The sequence below is a fragment of the Agelaius phoeniceus genome, chromosome 4 (assembly GCF_051311805.1).
Source record: "Agelaius phoeniceus isolate bAgePho1 chromosome 4, bAgePho1.hap1, whole genome shotgun sequence".
Taxonomy (NCBI): Eukaryota; Metazoa; Chordata; class Aves; order Passeriformes; family Icteridae; genus Agelaius; species Agelaius phoeniceus.
The window spans coordinates 66266357-66285741 of NC_135268.1; the positions used below are offsets into that span (position 1 = coordinate 66266357).

Sequence of the window (19385 nt, forward strand, 5' to 3'; positions counted from 1 at the left end):
ATTATGGCTGGCTAAACCATCAGATCCCTGCTGCAGTACAGCAACTTTCCTTTGGCTAGCTCCACTCTTTCTTTATTATTCCTTCTAAACCCAGGCACAGAAGAAACACATTTTTTAAGAAAAGGAGAGGTGTGAGGTTTTGTTTCAGAGTGACTGTAATAACTTTTAACTTTTATTTTTTACTTCAATTCCTCCAGCTCCCTTTTGCTGTCGTTATTCCACCTCCCCAACAGCCACGGCTGCCGGAGGTTCCTGCGGGCGCGGTTTGGGAAGAGCCGCTCCCAAAGGCTGAATTTGGGTCGGGCGGTTTTGGTGTCCCCTGCCCGGCGCTGTGGTGCCATCGCGTGGCCGCTCGCTCACGGAGAGATTTCGCCGTCCAGAGCACAAAAATTCTGTGTGCTTTTGGGGAACAGTGGTGCTGCCTTTTATTTTGTTTTTCGGGGGTTTTCTGGGTTGTTTTTTTTTTTTTTTTTTTTTGTTTTTTTCTGGGTTTTTTGTTTTGGTTTGGTTTTTTGTTTGGTTGGGTTTTTTTGTGCTTTTTGGTTGTTTTTGTTTTTGGGGTTTGGTTTTTTGTTCTTGTTGTTGTTGTTGTTTTGGGGTTTTGGGGAGGGGTTGTTTTTATTTTTTTGGGTTTTTTTCTCACCTCTGTAGGAGTGTCTTGGCCCCCTCTTGAGCACAAAGCTGTGGACTGCTTGTTAGACCTGCATCCCTAAAGCCTGTTTTATGGGAGTCAGTGGATATACCTTGGAATAACCTTGCACCTAAAAGAGGGGTCTGGGTTCACTGTTGCTTCCCAGCACAGCCCATGGAGTGGTGCATGCCAGGGGGGTCAGGAGTGCTTCTGCTTTTTTGTCTGTGAAGGAGCAAGTGATACCTGCAGCTGGTACCTCTTCTACACAGAGCCAGGTTTGGGTAGGAATCACAACCTATATTGCTTGAAGAAATATTTTCCAAGAAAAGAATAAGAAATATTTTCCAAGAAAAAGCCCCTGTCAGAATCCAGCTTGCAGTTTGCCTGAATTTGTTGCTCTTTCCCAGCAACAGCAGCCCAGTTTCAGCCCACCCCCAGTTTCTAGCCCAGCAACCCTGCCAAAGGACCACAGTCCTGTGCAGTAGCTGCACACAGCACACCAAGCATCCCCATTTTCCCTGGAGTTATGGGAACAGGACAGCTTTGCTGCACCTTGCCTACCTTAGAGCACAACAGTCATTTACCACTACAACAGGTGTCTGCTAGGCCTAGGACACCAACAGTGCAGTGGAGTGGTGGATAACCATGGGAAGAGTCTAAGAATGCAAGGATAAAATGATCTGAGTCCAGAGGAGGGCCAGTAAGGTCCTCAGAGGCCTGGAGCACCTCTGCTATGAGGACAGGCTGAGGGAATTGGGGTTGTTTAGCCTGGAGAAGGGAAGGCTCCAGGGAGACTTTACAGCACCTTCTGCTACCTCAAGGGGCTATAAAAGAGCTGGAGAGGGACACAAGGACATGTGGTGATAGGATAAGGGGGAATGGCTTTGAACTGAAAAGGTACAGGATTAGATTAGTTATTAGGGGGAAAAAATCATAGCTGTGAGGATGGTGAGGCACTGGAAGTGGTTGCCCAGAGAAGCTGTGGCTGCACCATCCCTGGAGGTGTTCAAGGTCAGGTTGGATCAGTCTTGAAGCAGCCTGGTCTAGTATAAGGTGTCCCTATCCTGGCAGGGGGGTTGAAAGAAGATGATATTTAGCAGTACCTTTCAAGCCAAACCAATCTGCTCCTCTGCTTGTAGTCAATACCTTCCTGACCTTAAGGAGTCACCTGGTGACCTGCTGTTTTCAGGCTGATGGATGTGACAGTCTGCTGTCAGCTCACACACTCCTCTCCTCTGCACTGTCCCCACTGCAGGTGGGACCTCACCTGGGCATTTTCAGCCCCACAGCACTTAGTGACATCCCACTGACAAAAGCTGGGGCAGTGGCAGGTCACAGGTGACACTGAGGAGGGCTGGTGTTTGAGAGTCTTCCCGCTTGGTGTTTCTTATTCAGCAGGCAGCTCTGCTTGTAAACAATCACTGGGAGATCTGACACCCAGGGGACTGACAGCCCTGTGGTGCTCCTTGGGCTTCTAAAGCCTGGGAAGCTCAGAAATCCAATCTGCCCTCAGCAGATGAAACCTCTGATGGCAAATCCTTTGCTTGCTCAGAGGGATGGATCAGGACAGCCGTGGACAAGAGCTGTCCTTTCCAGGCTGGGCAAGGCCAGGGAGCTGGACAAACTGTGGAGTGTTTGCACAGGATGCTGTGTTCTTGGGGGAGCATCATTGCTCCTGTCTCTGCCCTGTAAGCTCTGAGGGTGGAGGGCACTGTCTGGTTTGTCCAAGGTCAGCCAGCCATGGAAGAGCAACAGAACTGACAAGATCAGGGCCCTGTGCCAACCTAGGACATTGTTTTTGATAAACCATGACACTGCTTTTTATTCTCTGTGAACCAACTAGCAAAAGCATTTAGTCTCAATGGAGACAGGCCCAGGCAGGTCAGGAGTTTATGAATTTGTCTGTTTGTACTTTTCTACCTTGAAGTGGCATTAGATTTTCTCCATCAGAAGTGTCTTTCCAGCTTGCCCAGTTGCTAAAACAGTTGAGAGGAAAGCAGCATGTCTCATCTCTCACCTGGCTCTGGTAGCTCACCCAGAAAGGGGGCTCTGAGGGCACAGGAAGGGTTTTAATGCACAATTTCCTTTTCTCTTCCATGTGTTAGGCTGAAACTGACAGTGAAAGTGCTGCCACATCCAGTTCTGAACTGCTTTTCCAGTGTGTACATGGGTGTTGTAGCTGCTCAGCAAATGTGTGACTTGGCTCTGGGACTGGGGAGTGTGGGAAAGTTCCCTACTCACTAACCAGGGGGTGCAGCTTGTGGGATGGGGGACTGGTCTGCTGCCAGCTTCCCTAGCAGGATAAACCCCACTGGGTGATTGCTGGCAGTGTTTCACCAGTGCCCAGAGCTGCTCCATCCCCAGGTGCTGCTCCTGCAGGAGTTGTCTCTCACTGCAGAGCCTCAGCCCACCGAGAGTGGATGGCCCTGCACAGCTCTGGTGGAACAGGTTCTTTACACAGACTGAGATCAAACATGCTGTGCAAAGGCTTGTACAGCCTGCAAAGCCAAGCAGAACAATGTCACACTGAGAGCTCTCCTGCCTGCAGGGAAGGGGCAGCACTCAGCCCAGCCCTGCCTTGTCCAGGGCCACTGGGCAGTGGCTCTGAGGGGCTGCCAGGGTCAGTCCTCGAGCCTGATGCCTTGCTTGGGATCACTTGGGCAGTCATCAGATCAGGTTAAGGTTTTGTCTGACAGTGTTGGGAGCCAGCTGGTCACAGCCTGACCTGCACCCACCCAAAGTGGTGACACAGACTGGAGGAGGCTGCCCTGTCTCTGTGCAGCTGCCATGAAGCAGGATGGTCAGGCAGATGTCACTGCCAGAGACAGGAGGACAAGAAAGTGTCCCTGGCCCCAGACTGACCCCACCTGGGGCACTGTGAGGAAAGCCTGAGGGTTTGTGTTAGAGCAGGCTAGTCTTGGCTCATCACGTTGGGCCCTATTGAGGATCCTGGAGCCCAAGGGACAGGAGCAGCACATGATAGTGCCTGTTCTCACTGAATGTGCAGCTGTGGGGCTGCTTGTGGAGCATCCACAATCCTGTATGAGTACCCTCTGTTCCCTCAATTTGGGCAAAGAGGTGACAGTGAGGTGTGGCATTCACCTGAATGCTAAAGGAAACCTCTCAAAGTGGGGGCTTGGCAATGCTGATTGCTCAACAGTGGGGGCAGAGGGAAAGGGGGGATCTTTCAAAGCAGGGCTGCAAGGTAAGGAAATCATGGGGACATCTGTGTCCTCAGGTGGCCCAGCAGGCAGTAAAGACAGAAAGAAAATGGGGTGGGGCCCCATTAAACTTAATGCTCTCACCTCAAAATCATCATCATCAGGATGGATGTGCTTGATCCTGATAAGAGCTTGATGCATGCAGCTGGACACCGTGGGGGCAATGGGGAGGGAGAAGGAGGGAAATGCTGGCTGGGAAAGCTCTGTGCTCACCAGAGGCTGAATTCTGGCTACAGCATGGTTGGCCCCAGTTAAATTGGGAACTCCTCTGGGGTTGTTTTTCTTGTTTCTCTTCTCTCAGGAAATCCCGTGGGTCTAAAAAATGAAATCCTCTCACTTGACGAGGTCACGGGGGGCTGGCCCGCAGCCAGGCTGGGTTCCCATGCTGCTCTGCCCCTTCCTGCCCACCCGTTCCTCCAGAGCGCTCCTCACAGGGATTTCTGCAGCTCTGGGAGGCAGAGCTGCTCCTCTGGGTGCTCTGCTCCGAGGAGGCCGTGTCCCCTCAGACCTGCTGCGGCCTCCAAATATAAACCCGCCTTTGTTGGGGAGAGGTTGACTTGGCTGAGCCACATGATCAGTCAGGTGACAAAATTGGGCACCACAGCGGAGCAGAATGAGCAGCTGGGTGAGGGCAGGAGCTGCTGATCGTGCCTCTTGACAGGCTGTGTTACTCCTCAGGGAAAAATGAGTGCCTGGCTCTGTCCTCTGCTGTGCAGCTTGACCATGGTGTGCTTAGCAGGTAAGGCCTCCCAACACAGGGTTTATCTCCTCTGAGCACAGAGGGGGTGAAGCCATAGTGGGACTGAGGGAGCCCTGGGGTGAGGCTGGGGGAAGGAGGGAAGTGTTGAAACACAGGCAGTGGTGGAAGCGGGATGCTTGCGGTAAATACAAAAATTTGCTTTTACAGGAAGAAAAGAAGAAAAAAAAAAGAAATAGAGCTGTATTGCTCTGCCTAGTGAGGATTTGCAGAGGCTTTATCTTAAACCCCAAAGAGCAGGATGCCTGTTGATAGGTTGGGAAAGATCAGCTCTCTATCCTTCCCCGACTTCCCCAAGGCTCCTGTTCGTACCAAGGCGTCACATGCAAAGTAACACATCCTTCATGTTCCCCTGGAGATACTTCGGGTGATTCACAGTGCTCCTTAAAACAAAACAAAGCAAAACCAAAAAAGGCTCTAGAAAGCAAAATTGCTGTTCCATGGGATAGAACAGTGTAAGTGCAGGAGAGAAAATGCTTTGTCTGATGAAGCTGAGGTTGTTTGAGTACTGGTTTTTCTCACCAGTGACTGACTATAACTGGTAAGATACACAAACACTTTAGTAGTGCTCAAAACTATTTTTTCCAGCTTTCTGACATCTTTTTTTTTTTCTTCAAAAGTTGTTTAAATTATTAAGAAATACTGGCTACCAAATGTCATTGATGGCTACTGACGTTTTGCAAACAACTTTACTACTTTTGCTAATTTGTTGTGGAAAACTGCTTTCCATTTTTAAAAATTCCTCTGAAGAGCACCACCATTTGACATTAAATCCAACCAACCAATGAAACATTCAGCTAAAAAACCCCAACAACAACAAAATTCATCCAGCTATGGGCAGTCCAAATTGTTGAAACCTGTGCAGTGTCTCTGGCTGGCAGGGTTGAGCTGTTGGGGTCAGGAGGGAGCTGTGGGAGATCAGACTCTGATCTCAGAGGTCCTTCTGAAAGGTTTTCCCTGGGAATTTGGCATTGCCCTTACCTTACTGCTAGTGTTTATGTTAGGGTCAGCTGAATGGATCTCAGGACTGACTCAGTTTGTTGCCAGAGGTGAGGAAAAAGCGAGCAGACTGGCCTCAACCCCTGGGGAGGGGAGTCAGATGAGGGCAATTGTGCATCTTGGTCCTGGGTGGAGGCTTGGCCACAGCAGCAGTGTCCTGGGTGGGCACTGTGGGGCTGCTCTCCCTGCCTTGGACCAATGCTGGCACCTCTGTCCCTTGGATTTGAGCCTGGGGCAAACCAGGGTGTTACAAAATGATCACTGTCAGATTTGGTGTCTCTGTTTTAGGCCACAGCAAGAAAAGGGGATATAGTTCAGTTAATGCTGAACATTATTGGCACAGTGCTATAATGCCAAGGTTGTGGGCTCGATCCACATATGGGCCATTCTCTTTAAGAGCTGGAGTCCACAATCCTCTGGGTCCCTTCCAGCTCAGGCTGTTCTGTAAATTCTTTAAAACCTGAGCAGTGGCCCAGATGGCTGGGTGCTCATCTGCTTTACTCAGTAGCTACACCAAGATGGATTTTGGCACAAAGCAGGCAGTCAACAACAGGAGGGAGCACTCCCAGCAAACTGTCTCCATGTGATCACAACCTTATAAAGCCTCTTTCATCCACTGTGCTGATCCTGGTGCAGAATTTTAACTGGAGCTGCCTCAGCTTGGTCTGCACGTTGGTGTTTGTACCATGGTAGTGCTGAGCACTGGTGCCCACAGTGCCTGGCCTTGCATGGTGGGTACAAAATTGAGAGATGAATTCAAGGCTGGGGGAGAGCCTGCAGGGATGTGGGTCTGACACCTGACAGCTTGTGCTGTCACCCCTCTTGTCACCCTGCCCGTGTCCTTCCTCACCCACATCCCACTCGCGGGTGTCAGCTGCACTCTTTGGCCTCCTGCAAAACCATAAACCACTTTCTTAGGAGTCCTTGTGCTTTCCTGGCACTGTGCATGGATTGGCAAGGGGGTTTAGCAGGTGTGTGCTGCTGGAGAGAGCATTTACACCCCACAGCAGCAGCTCCAGTTGCTCACTGGTGCTGTGTAGGGTTGGGTGTTTTCAGAAGTTGCAGTAAATATTGAGGAAATCCCTGCCCTGAGTTCCTGAACCTAGCTGGTGGCACAGCTGCTGGGGCAGGAGCTGCCTGTTTTGGTTTTGCTTTTCTTCCTTTGCTTAGTACCACACTGCTAAATTAGCAATAACCTGCTGCTTTCCATGCTCAGTTTCAGTTTCCTCTGTTAGAAACTGGAGGACATTCCCCACACTGTGCCAGGGGATGTCTTCCATCAGCAGATGATGTTCCAGTCCACCCTGTGTCACAGCAAAGCAACCTGAGCTGCAGCAACACCTCCTTTCTCTACAGATTTCATTAATCCTCACTCTGATGAGGGATTTCAGAATTAAAGCAGGTCTTGGCCCTCAGGCTCCCTTCTGGTTACTGGAAGTACCCCCAGAACAGCTTAAAAGAGCCCTGAGCCCATGTCTTTCCTTGGTTGATCTGTTTGAGGGAGATGGGATAAAGGAGCCAGCTACTTGACAAGCATCTTAAATCAGATTGTCATGAGATCTCAGTGAACAGTCTCAAGGAGCTAACAAAACCGGCTGCTTCAGGCGATTCTCACACCCATGAGTCAGACCTCCCAGACATTGGCATTTACTTATTTGTGGCCTCATGGACCCACTAATTTATGTCCTTGGTAAGTCTCTCATGTGCCAGGCATGCTCAGATGCTGCCTCACATCCTTGCTCTGTAGTGGAGCACAGCAGAGGGGAGTTTCTGGACATCAAACAAGGACACATGGTTTAAGCAGTTGATAAAGACCTAAATGAGAAGCCAATATTAAAGGGATTCAACCACTAATTATGTTTTTTCTTCTCTTAGGTATTGCTTTAGGCCAGACAACCAGCACTGGGGCTCCCATTGGATCCACCCCAGCACCTCCCAGTACAACCAGCACTGGGGCTCCCATTGGATCCACCCCAGCACCTTCCAGTACAACCAGCACTGAGGTTCCAGTTCCATCCACCCCAGCACCTCCCAGTACAACCAGCCCTGGGGTTCCCACTGGATCCACCCCAGCACCTCCCAGTGCATCCCCTGCTCCATCCTCTGCTCCCTCAGCTGCTGCTGCAACACTCTCAGCTGGACTGACAGCAACCACTGCAAGCCCTGCTGCATCCACAGCAGCTCCATCTGCTGATCCAAGCACAAAAACCCCTGCCCAGACTCTGCCCTCCACCACAGGGACTGCCCCCTCCTCCCAGACTTCAGCCCTGACAGCCACATCCAGCAGTGCCCCAGGGTCCCCTCCAGGAGTGGCCCCATCCCCTGGGCTGCTGCCCTCAGCTGTGCCCCCCAGCACCCCCCAGGCCCCCAACTGCAGCACAGAGAATGTGACAGCCTGTGTCCCCTGCCCCCCAGGGACAGTCCCCAGCCAAGGTAAGGGTCCCTGCCCCGGCTGCTGCGTTGGAGGAACAGGGATGTCTCAGGGCTCTTGTTCTTGTGCTGGAAGCTTGCACAGGCAGCAGGAGAGGGATTTAATTCATTTCACCCTCCTGAAATCAGAGGCTTGGTCTTTCCTGGCCTTGTGCTGTGTTCTGGTCTTTCTGAGGCTTCCCCGTGGGGTGACAGAGTGGTCAGAACTGTGGCACAAAGTGTAACACCAGTCCGGTTTGATTTATTGGCAGAACATCATTCTGGGCTCCAGGGCCAAATACAAGGCCAATTTCCAGCTGCCTCAAATGTTTGAAAGAGAATCTCTGCTATAGAGACAGCCTTTTTCCATGGCCTTGAGAAAATACTTGATCAACCTCTGTTGTGCTCAGCAGTGCATCATAGAACCTTTCCCAGAAGTTATTTGTTGTAACATGGTCGGGTTCTGATTTCAAACACCACCACCCCATCCCACAGGAAAAAAATCTCAAAAAAAAAGAAAATAATTCTCCAAAATACAAGATGTATTTTTTTTTTAATTTTTGCTTATTCCCTGCACTGCAGGGCACCTTTTAAAAGCAGCTCTGATGCTTTAGGATGAATCTGCAGAGGACAGGAGTTATGTCCCACCTCCCTTTTATGCAGGATCTTCTTAGTCAGGGCCTTCTCCTCTTGCCTGTGTTGGTGGTGCAGCTGCAGTAAATCCACCCAATTCCTCTGAGTGGCTGGGATTGGTTTTGTGGAGCAGAGAGGGGTAGAACTTGCCTGCTGGGAATGCCATGGTACCTGTGCTCAAAGAAAAAACTGCTGCTGCTTAAGGCAGATCCTTGACTCTGGGGCCTTTACTCATCAGTTCTGCTTCCTATGAGCTTAAATTATCAGTGATCTGAATAAGTGTATTGGGGTTTTTTTTTGTTTGTTTTTTTTTTTTGTTTGTTTTTTGTTTATTTTTTTGGCTTTTTTGGGGGGTGGGTTTTTGGTTTTTTTCTTGTTGTTCTTTTTTGGTTTTTTGGTTTTTATTTTTTTCTTTTTTATGTCTTTTTTTTTTTGTGTGTGTTGGAGGGAAAACAAGGAAATTTTTCCTGGCCCCCTCAAATTAAAGAAGGAAAAAGCAGTCAGCTTAATTACTGGAGATCCACACTGATAGCCTTGACTCCTTGGATCATCTTGTGGCTGTCCTGCAGCTTGCTAACAGTGGACAGCAGCATAACTAGCATGAACACTGCAGTTTCTACCCTCTGTGAGTGCCTTGCCGGGGGAACTGCATCCCAAGGCTCCTGCCTGTGTGGCAGTGGCCTGTCCTGGCAGACACAGGGGTTTCAGTCAAGTCCTGCAGTCCTGATCCTGGCTTTCTGTCCCAATTTAGGCGCCCTGAGCTGCTCGTGCTGCGTGGGGGGAGCGTGCGGGGACCCCGGTGCCTGCAGCCCGTGCGCCCCGGGGCAGCACCAGCCCCAGCAGGGGCAGCTCTCCTGCCTGCCCTGCCCGCGGGGCTCCTACACCAGGTGAGTGACTGAGCCCCCAGTCTGGGCGCTGGATCATGAACCCACAACTCTTCCAGGTGGAAAAACCTCTTCCTTTGGGCTGGATCACCAGCTGGGGGCTGTGTGCAAATCACAATCGGGACGGGGCTGCTGTGGAACCTGCCTTGAGCTGTTTGATTTGTCAGCATCAGTCTCATTACATGGTTGTGACAATGGGAAGATGCCATCAGCTCAGGCAGCAGACCAAGAACTTAATGTTACAACTCACTTTATAAGTTTTTTGACCAATCTCACAAAGCAAAAGCACATGACAGTAGTTCTATCCAACCACTATAAGCACAGGTACCTTTGGTTAAAACAATGCTTGCTTATTTCAAATATGATACCTACTTGTAAGCTTTAAAACACAATGCACAGAGCTCCATTATTAAGCTTCAAACTTCCTAATATCTTGCTAGATAAACTTTTCTGTAGCTTAGGGAGTTATTCTAGACAAGTGTTAATACACAGATCATTGTTCTATTTGTCCTTGCTTTTCTACTTTTTAAATAATTTTTCTGCTGACCAATCTCATGGCTGCTGCTTAGCTCTAATCACAGTTCTGCTGTGTCTGAGGCCTGTCTTTCACAGCTTTCCCAAATCCCTCTGATTTTGTGGATTCCCACAGGCTGTAGGAAATGTGCTGCCAGGGCTGTTTCTCAGGAAACCTTGGTGTGGATCTGCTCGTGCTGAGGCTGCCCCTCTGGGGGCTTCCCTTTTTTACCCTCATGCCTTTTGTCTGCCCTGAAGGAACATGTTGTTTGGTGGTGGGGAGACACTTGGCAGGGAGGTGTGGGCTCATCTCCTCAGCTTTTCTCTGGGATATGTCTGACCAGCAGGCTCCATCTCCCTGCTTTGCCCAATTCCTTTCTCAACCCCTGTTTTCTTGCCCCCAAGGCATCTCATTACATTTGAGTTGCTGGCATTTAAAGCAGTACCCTCAGCTGACAGAGTGTGGAAAATCTGGCAGGACAGGAGCCCAGTCTTGCAATTCCACCAGGCTGCCTGATCCAGGGATCTCTGCAAGTGTGCCCTGGCTGTGGGGACATGGGCATGTGCTGCTCTCCACTCCTATTGGATTTTCTCTGGCTGTCTCCATGTCTGCAAGCAGTCAGCTGTGTCCTTTGTGGGTTGGCAAGGACAGGAGGGGTGGCAAGAGCCCCCAGGACTGTGTCCATTGCAGAGCTGCTCCATTTGCACCAGTCCTGGGCTGTGGGAATGGTGACCTGACTGTGCAGCTTGTTTGCAGCAGCCCCTGAGCTTGAGGTGCCAGCAGGACCTTCCTCTGTGCTCCCCTCTGTGCTCTGCCCTTGCAGTTTGTGCTGTGAGGACCTGCCTTAAAAATGTACCCCCAAATTGCTTTAAAAACCAGCCAGGAACAGAGCACTCCAGGGCACTCAGAGCTGCTGCTCTTGGGACATGGGAGAGGGACCAGAGAGGGCCAGGCAGCCCTGCTGGGCTGGGTGTGCCAGAGCAGGAACCAAAATGGGGGATCTGGAGGGACTGGGGGGTGCAGGGGGTGCATGGCCATCTCCTGGTGCCTGCCTGGGCCTCAGGGCTTCGAGGGGACCATTTAACATTTCTGTGCTGTTGGGAGAATTTGGCCTCCCTGCAGCTTTGAGAGGCTCTGGCTGGCCCAGGCCCTGTGTTGGTTTGTTTTCACCAAAGCATTTGCTATGCTTCCAGTTGGTTTGGGGGGTCTTGGCTTGTTTTTTTTTTTTTTTTTTGGTTTTTGGGTTTTTTTGGTTGGTTGGTTTTGGTGGGTTTTTTTTTGTGATTTTTGTTTGTTTGTTTGGTTGGTTTTTTCTGCAAATCTCATGCAGCCCTGCAGTTTCTGAAGGAATTAAAGAGCATGTCCTTGTTTTTCTCTAAAGCATCTCTGAGTATGTTATCAAATTCCTTTGATAAGGAATTGAGGGGGATTTGGCTCTGTTAGTGATGGATGTAAAAGCTTCCTCTTTCCCTGCCTTTGCCTCACTCATTCCCTCTCTTTTCCCACAGTCCCTGCTGTTTAAGGTCAGGGCTCTCTCAGGTCACTGCCTGTGGTTTAGGTCCTTTTTTCAGCTCCTGATTCCCAGCAATGAGGGAGGAGCAGCTCCTTTTGAAATCCCTGATGGATGCTGAACAGCAAACACCTTCCCTATTCCATTTTCAGGAGTGGATTTAAGAGTCTGACTCAAGCCAAGGGTTTTAAGTCTGACCACAGCATATTTTTCAAGACCTTCAATTCAGATGGTCCCTTTCCATATTGCCCACAGGCACAGGGCATCTCTAATTTAATAATACAGAAAAATTCAGGTTTTTAGTGGACCTTTAACATTCAAGTGAGTTCAAACCAATGTTTTTCTGCCTGGACTCCTTTTTCATAATTGCTGTATTTCTAGACTAGTCAGTGTCATGTTCTGCTCTGTCTTCTCCAAGTGGACGGAGGCTTGGGTGATTGAAAATTGTGTTCCTCTCTGCTCCCTTCCCTCCCAGCTTCCCAAGGAGCTCTGTGTGCCTTCCCTGCCCACCAGGACATTTTGCTAATGAGTCTGGGGCTGCAGCCTGCAGAGCCTGTGACCAAGGTAGGCTTTGGTCTGTGTTCAACCCAAATGCATTTTCATCACATGATGCTTTTTCCCAGGGGCAGATGCAATTACCAGGTAACTTAAAAGCACTGAAGGGTAAACAGGCTAAAAATAGCCCAGCAGATCTCTTCCCTATTCTGTTGTTATTAAAATGAAAAGAGCAGATCTCAGTCATGCTTCTTTTTGCAACAAGTTAATGGTAACTCTGCAATGAAAAGAGTTTTATGAAATTCAATTTTAGCACAAGGGGGGAGCATTGTTAGGAAACAAAATATTCTCTATTTCTGATAGCAAAACTGAGTCTAAAACCATCTTTGTTTTCATTTAGGCAATGTTCTGCAGTCTGAATATTAAATGTAATACTCTCCTTATTTTCCACACATTAAAACTGGGGTTTTAAAGAGGAGCTGCTTTGCACCTGGCCAACGCCACTGCAGCCTGGTGCAGTGTTTGCAGAGGGGGTAACAGCATGTGCAGAACAGCACCTGCTTATGCAAAACCCCAATTAGCACATGCAGTGCAGCAGCTCCTCTGCACCCAAAATGGGCCCTGCTTGAACATGCACAACTGTTCCTTGGAAATCCACCCTCTGAGCTGCTGGGCTGTGCCCAAACCTTGGCTGTCACTCGCTGAGTTTGGGAGGAACTAGACCTGGCTGGTGACAGCAATGGGTCTGTCCCTCCCTTTGCTCAGCAGATTTAAACACTGTGTTAGACTGCAGGGGGGTCTGTGGGGCTGGCCCCTAAATCCTGCAAGTGTAAATGTAAAAAGTTCCCTTTTCCCTGCAGGGAGAGGGGAGGTAGGTTTGGTTTCATCTTGCTGTGCCACAGCTTCTGCAGCTTGGTGCAAATCCAGGTTTGAGGCAGATCTTAACCCACACCACGTCCAGCTCCCCTCTGAACCTTGACTCTGTCCCATTTGGGCAGTGACCATGCTGTGCATCATCAGGCACCTCCAAAGCCACCTGAATTCCCAAGTGCTGCTCTCTCAGCTTTCCTGTTGGTGTGGTGGGATTCACAAGTTGGGTCCTGCTGGCCCCTGGGCACTTTGGGGCACTTCACTCCTTTTTGTGCTTTGGGGAGGGTCTGTACCTGTCCTGCTGCCCATCCTGGTCCTCGTGGGGCAGGGAGGGAAGTTCTGCACCAGCAGAGCCATCCTGGCTGGTGGGTCTTGTGTCCTTCCTTTTGCAGGGAAGAAGATCCATCCCAGACTTCCTGGGCTGGGGGCAGGCCTGGAAGTGCTGGGGTGACCAGAGAGGCTCCCCCTGGCCAGAGACCTGCTCCAGCTGAATAACTTGGGGATTGGCACTGGAATCACCTGTTCCAGCTCCATTACAGCTCAGGCTGTGGTGCTGGGGAGGGTGACAGGTTTCTCTGTCTCCTTGGTGTGGTTTTGAGTGATGTGAGATCCACCAGGGGAATCTGCCAGAGCCCTCCATGCATCCTCAATGTGGCAGGGGGCAGCAGGGAACTTCCATTGCTTTCTCAGAGCTTTGGACAAATATAACCCCAAATGCCCTGAAATGCCACCTGAAGCCTCTTGTGGGGAGTTGTTTGCTTGTTTGTAAAATGGACATCAGCACAGTGACAACGAGGTGGGGCACAGATGTAGAGGCAGCATCCTGAAGCCTTACCCTTCTCTTTTCCAGGCTATTTTAGCTCCAAGCAAAATGCAGCTTTTTGTCTGCCTTGCCAGCCAGGATCATTTTGCAAGTAAGGAGCTCCTGGGGTGCAGGGGCTCACAGGGACAGGGAGGGGGGTTCTTTTAGCCCCCACTGAGCTGGAACCAGGAATGTAGTGCCCATAGACAAGTCACCTGCCATTTCAGCTGTAGGATGGGGCTTCCAGCAACCTGGCCAAGTGTCCCTGACCATGCATGGGGGTTGGAGTGAGATCATCCTTGAGTGTTGTCATTATAGGGCAAGAGTTCTATTGTCAGTACACTGCAAAGGTTCCATATTGCCAGAGTTTTGTACCTCCTTGATGTTTCTTGTAGGCAGCTCCTCCAGGCACTGACTCTTCCTTGTCCTTGCAGCAGCCAACTGACTCCAGTTCCCCTCAACCAATCCACTCTTTTATAACACTCTTCTTATTGGCTACAGCTGCAGCCTGTTAACATCAGGCCTGCTTCTAATACTAAATAATTGGTCCAGCTGCAACTCTTTAGGGGGTAAGATTACATTCTATTTTCTAGCCCCCTACAATTCTCCTTCTTCTTTTAATTACAGAGTTGCAGCATTTCTAGAAGTACATATTCAAATAAATTAACATCATGACATATTCATATATTTCATTTAGAACTAAGAGTTATACAAATGTTCAAACAACATATTATTGTACAAATATATCTATTTCTGAGTGTTTATTCAGTTTTGCAGCTTTTCTCAGTTTACAAAGTACTTATCTTCAAAATATTTTATATTCATATTTAACAAACATTAATAGCTGCAATTAATATATTTTACTAATAGTTTAGTATTCAACTCCTTTGCCTTGAATCTATGGGGTTATATAGTCAAATCTTGCTTCCCCGAATCCATGGGGTCACATAGTTTAGTCCTGAATCCACAGGGTCATATAGCTGAGTCCTTTTTCCCTGACTCCATGGGGTCATCCTAAATCCACAGGGTTATATAGTTTAGTCCTGAATCCACAGGGTCATTTCTCTCGAATCACATCGGGGTCACCATGCGTTATCATTGTATTACAAAAGTTCCGTTGTCTTTACATTGCAAGGGTTCCACATTGCCAGAGTTTTGTACCTCCTTGATGTTTCTTGTAGGCAGCTCCTCCAGGCACTGACTCTTCCTTGTCCTTACAGCAGCCAACTGACTCCAGTTCCCCTCAACCCTCTCTTTTATAACACGCTTCTTATTGGCTACAGGTGTGGCCTGTTAACATCAGGCCTGCTCCTAATCCTTAATAATTAACCCAGCTGCAGCTCTTTAGGGGGTAAGATTGTATTCTGTGTTCTATCCCCCTACACTTGAGGTCCCTCCTAACCAGACCATTCTGTGGTTCTGTGTGACAAACTGCACTGCAGACAGACAGTCAGTCACAGTACAGCAAAGGTTCCTGGAGCCTCCAGGCTGTCAGAGCAGGCTTTGGTGGGCTGGGCAGTGCTGATCCCACAGCTTGTCCTGCTCCTCTCCCTGCAGCACCAGCGGCTGCTCCGGCTGCCAGCCCTGCCCTGGGGGACAGGAGGCGCCTCGAGAGGCAGCGGAGACGTGTGAGACCTGCCCGGCAGGTAAGGGGGAGGCTGTGCCCAAGGGGAACACAGCTCCAGCTCCAGGCTCATTCCAGACCCATCTCAGCTGACCCTGTGGGCAGAGCTGGGCCCTGGCGTGAAGGATGTGCCAGGGGGTTTGTCTGGATGCTGGTGGAGGCTGTGCTGTGCCAGGCTGGTTCATGAATGCCTTGGGGCTGAGCTGGTCCCTGGCACGCCAGGGAGCCCAAATCCACAGCTGGTACCAGCTCCAGCAAAGGGCATCTCTGCCCGTGGTGGTGGTGGCCTTGCTGAGGAAAGCCCAGCCTTGCTGTCAGAGATGGATTTTCTGCAGGGGCAGCCTGGGGCAAAGGGACACGGGGAGGGGATGTGAGGGAATGGCCAAGCTCCCTCCTGTGCTGTCTGAAACACCCCAGGCTGCCTCATCTGGGCTGGCAGGGCTGGGCAGGGCACTCAGCCACCCCCATGGCAGGGACCAGCCTCCCTGGACACAGCCCCGGGGGTGTCTCACAGCCCAGCTGCATTTTAAACATTGCAGGAAAGCATTTTACCACTGTGAGACTTGGAACTTCTGTGACCTGTCTCTCCCACAAAGCTTGGGAAACTGAGCTGTGCTTTGAAGTCTGCTCAGCAAGTTTCAAACAGCTGGAAAAGGTGTTTGAATCCAGAATTGGAGAGGATGGAACAGTGCTGACCTCCAGCTCCCAACTTCCCCTACATTAAAGCCAGAACTCACTGCTAAACCCTTCTCCCACGTACTCCTGCTCACACTGCTTTGTTTGCCAAGGTCTGACCCCAAATATTCTTTAGTCCCTCTGTCCCTGTTTGTTCTGCTCTGATTTTTTGCCACCAAACCAGGACCAAAGTCCAGGCTCAGCTTTTGTTATGCACATGAGCACTTAATGCTCCTTCTCCCCGTGGCTTTAAAGCTGATTCATCCATATGCAATTGCAAAGGTCCTGGGGGTTAGTCTCAAATCTTAATATTGTGCTTATTTGCTGTTCAGGCACATTCAAAGGTGCCAGTGACAACAGATGCAAGGCCTGCAGGACAGGAGAGTACCAACTGCAGCGGGGCAAGGAGAGCTGTGAGCTGTGCCCAGAAAATCACTACTGCCCTGTGAGTCCCCTGTGAGCAGCTGGGACAGCCTGTGCTGGCCAGAGCTGTCCCACACGAGCTAAATACCCTTCAATTAACACTGCCTTTTTTCTTGTAATCTGAGCTTCCTTTCTCTTAAACATAGACAGGGCTCTGAGGCAGGGAGATGATTAAAATGACTCCAGGAGTGTGCCTGGAGCTGCCTGCTCTGACTGGGGTATGAGGGGATGCTGTGTGCATTAACGAGGGGTTTGAGGTACAGACTTGATGTGTAACAACACCTTCTGCTCCTCCCCACACTCCAGCACTGCAGGGGCAGACAGGGCTGGATTTAATGATGGCAGGGTCATTCCTTCATTTATCTTTTTCCCCCCTCCAATGCTAAAATGTCACCTCCCTTTGCCCTGCTCACCTTCTGCAGTTTGCTGGTGCTGATTTACTTCTTCTCTTGGGCAGAGCCCAGATGTGAAGCCAGTGAAGTGCCCCCCTGATGCCTTCTGCCCCCGGGGCAGCGTGGAGCCCACCTACTGCATGGAGCTGTTCCTGTACAAGGCAGGGGACTCCTGCCAGCTGACCCCTGCCACGGTCATTGTCCTGGCCACCTTCTCAGCAGGTCAGTCTGGGTCCCCTCTGCAGCTGTGTTAAACCAGGCACTCTCTGGGTGGTGTGCTCTGTGTTTCTGGACAGCAGGATTTTAATGAAAGTCCTTCTGGCTGCTCTCAGTGCCAGTCCCATCCCTGGCTCTGAAGGAAGGTGGCACAAGTGCCAGTGCTGCCCCTGCTCTGAAGGAAGGTGGCACAGTGCTGAATGCTTGTTGTTTGTCCCTGGGAAGCAGGGATGTGTGTGGACCCTCAAACAGGGATTCCTTGGCTGCACCACAGTAAGAAAAAGGACAAATTCCTTTTGGTGTGTTTCCTGAAAGCATTCCTGCCTTAAGTCATGCCACAGCATTCAGCAGGATGGGGAGCTGCTGGCTCATACAGTGCTGTTGCACTGATGCCAAATGTTCCTTGTATCCAAGAGTCAGGAGCTGCTGAGTGTGGGGAGCATCCCTCCAGATGCCACCTGCTGTGAATCAGCTCACTGGGGCAAGCTAATGAGTGGGTGAGCTTTTCAAATGGGAATCTGCACCATGAATAATCATTCCAAAACAATGAATATGCATTTTTAGTCTTAGGAAAGGGAAAAATGGAGTTATCTCGTTTTTAATCAAAGTTGGGGGGAGGTTTAATTAGAGAGTTATGATGAAAATGAGCAGCTATTAGTGGTGTGGATTGCAAGAAGGGCAGATGAGGAAGCTGGGAGGAGAAATCTGTCTCCTGTGCCCAGAGAGATGAAGAGAAATCCCAAAGTCCCACTTACACTACCAGAGATGAGAATCTTGTGTCAAGAGAGCCAAGTCATAGAGATGAGTAAGGCATCAGAGGATAAAAAATATCCAACAAGCCTCACATTCACAGTTTCTGTGTTTCAAGTGTATTTTATGTGCTTCCTGAAGACCCATGAAGACTTTCATGTGCTTCCTGAAGACTCCACTTGGCTGGCTGTTGTTAAAAGGAGAGAGGAGAGGTTAAATGCATGACACACTGCAAAGCTGCTTCTCCAACAAGATGTGTGCTCCCATCACATTTGTCTCTTGCAGTGAGCAGGGGACAAGGACAGCAGGGTCTGCAGGAGCTCCAGCAGCACCCTGAGTGCTGTCCCCATGGGGCTGGAGTGCTGGGGGGAGCAGATGAGGGCTGTTCTCACAAGCTGTGGCTTGGAGCCATGAGAAAGGTTCTCCACTGACCCCTCTCCACTCATGCCAGGCTGTTGTCCAAAAATCTGCCAAAGCAGATGCCATCTGAAGCGAGTGGTAATTTGAAAAAGTAGATTGAACTGGAGGATATGAAAAGACTGCCCAGAGAGGGACAATGGCCCATTAAGCAGCATTTGTGATAAACAAGTCTGAGGGTCAGGGAACAGCATTCCTGCCTCTCCCAGAGCTTGCAGCAGAGAGGGGGAAGGAAGGAGCCCACGCAGGAACCTGCGAGTTTTTCACGGCTGGTCTCACAGATCAAGTGTTTACCATGAGGCTGTCTGCTCACACAACTGAAATTTGGGTGTATTTGTCTGGCCATATTGCATCACACAGACAGATTTGTGCTCTTCTGTTCAGATCAGTTTTCTCGGATGATGCTTCTGCCAGAAACAAATGAACAGAATGTTGCACCACTTGAGATTTGCCAATTACTTCCATGTCTATGCCCAATCCAAAAGTAATTTTTCCTGACAGCCCTGATCTCAGTCTAGACTCAGAGTTAATCTAGGTTAGTTACTTCTTGTGCTTCAGTGTGAGTGCTGCACAGAGCAAATGAATTTCTCAACAAGATCCTTTTGGTGGGGTTTGCAGTGAATAAGATGCCAAGTTGAAAACAGTTCCAGAGAGAAAATGGGAGTAGGAAAGCAAGTTACTGAATTATTTCATAAAACTTGTCATTATTCCTTGCAGAGCTAAGCTGAACTGCTGAAGCTGTTATCAGTGCTAGTGGAACCTTTTTTTCCCCCTATTTTTGGAGAGGGACAGAGTATGTAGGAGGAAAAAAAACTCCTTATTTTACCAGAAGAGAATACCTGAGCTGAGAACCCTTGGAGCAAACATCACCTGACACTTTACCTTCCCATCTGTGAGTAACTACCATTCCTTCCTTTCTTTCCAGGTGGAATCCTCGTTGTGTTTCTGATAATCCTGAGGAGGGGGTGGGAGCACAGCAGGAGCTCCCTGAAGTCGCCGCTGCTGCCGCGGGGCTCGGGGCCCGGCTCCTACGGGGGCACGGAGCACACGGAGCACACGGAGCCCGTCTATGCTGGCTGGTAGCTCTGCCAGGGCCAGCAGCCTCTGCTTCCCCCTCTGGGCAAGGTGTTCAACCACGAGCAACCTACTTCTGTACAGCTTAA

The 19385-nt window shown here is 49.9% G+C and overlaps 1 protein-coding gene across 1 annotated transcript; it reads left to right on the top strand.

Moving 5' to 3' along the window:
* Positions 1-4262: 4262 nt before the first annotated feature.
* On the top strand, positions 4263-19385 carry LOC129120995 (uncharacterized). Its single transcript, XM_077176604.1, has 9 exons — positions 4263-4591; positions 7484-8041; positions 9402-9537; positions 12034-12122; positions 13774-13837; positions 15283-15371; positions 16357-16469; positions 16905-17061; positions 19148-19385. The coding sequence occupies exons 1-9, from the start codon at positions 4537-4539 to the stop codon at positions 19303-19305; spliced, it is 1419 nt and encodes a 472-aa protein (XP_077032719.1). The 5' UTR covers positions 4263-4536; the 3' UTR covers positions 19306-19385.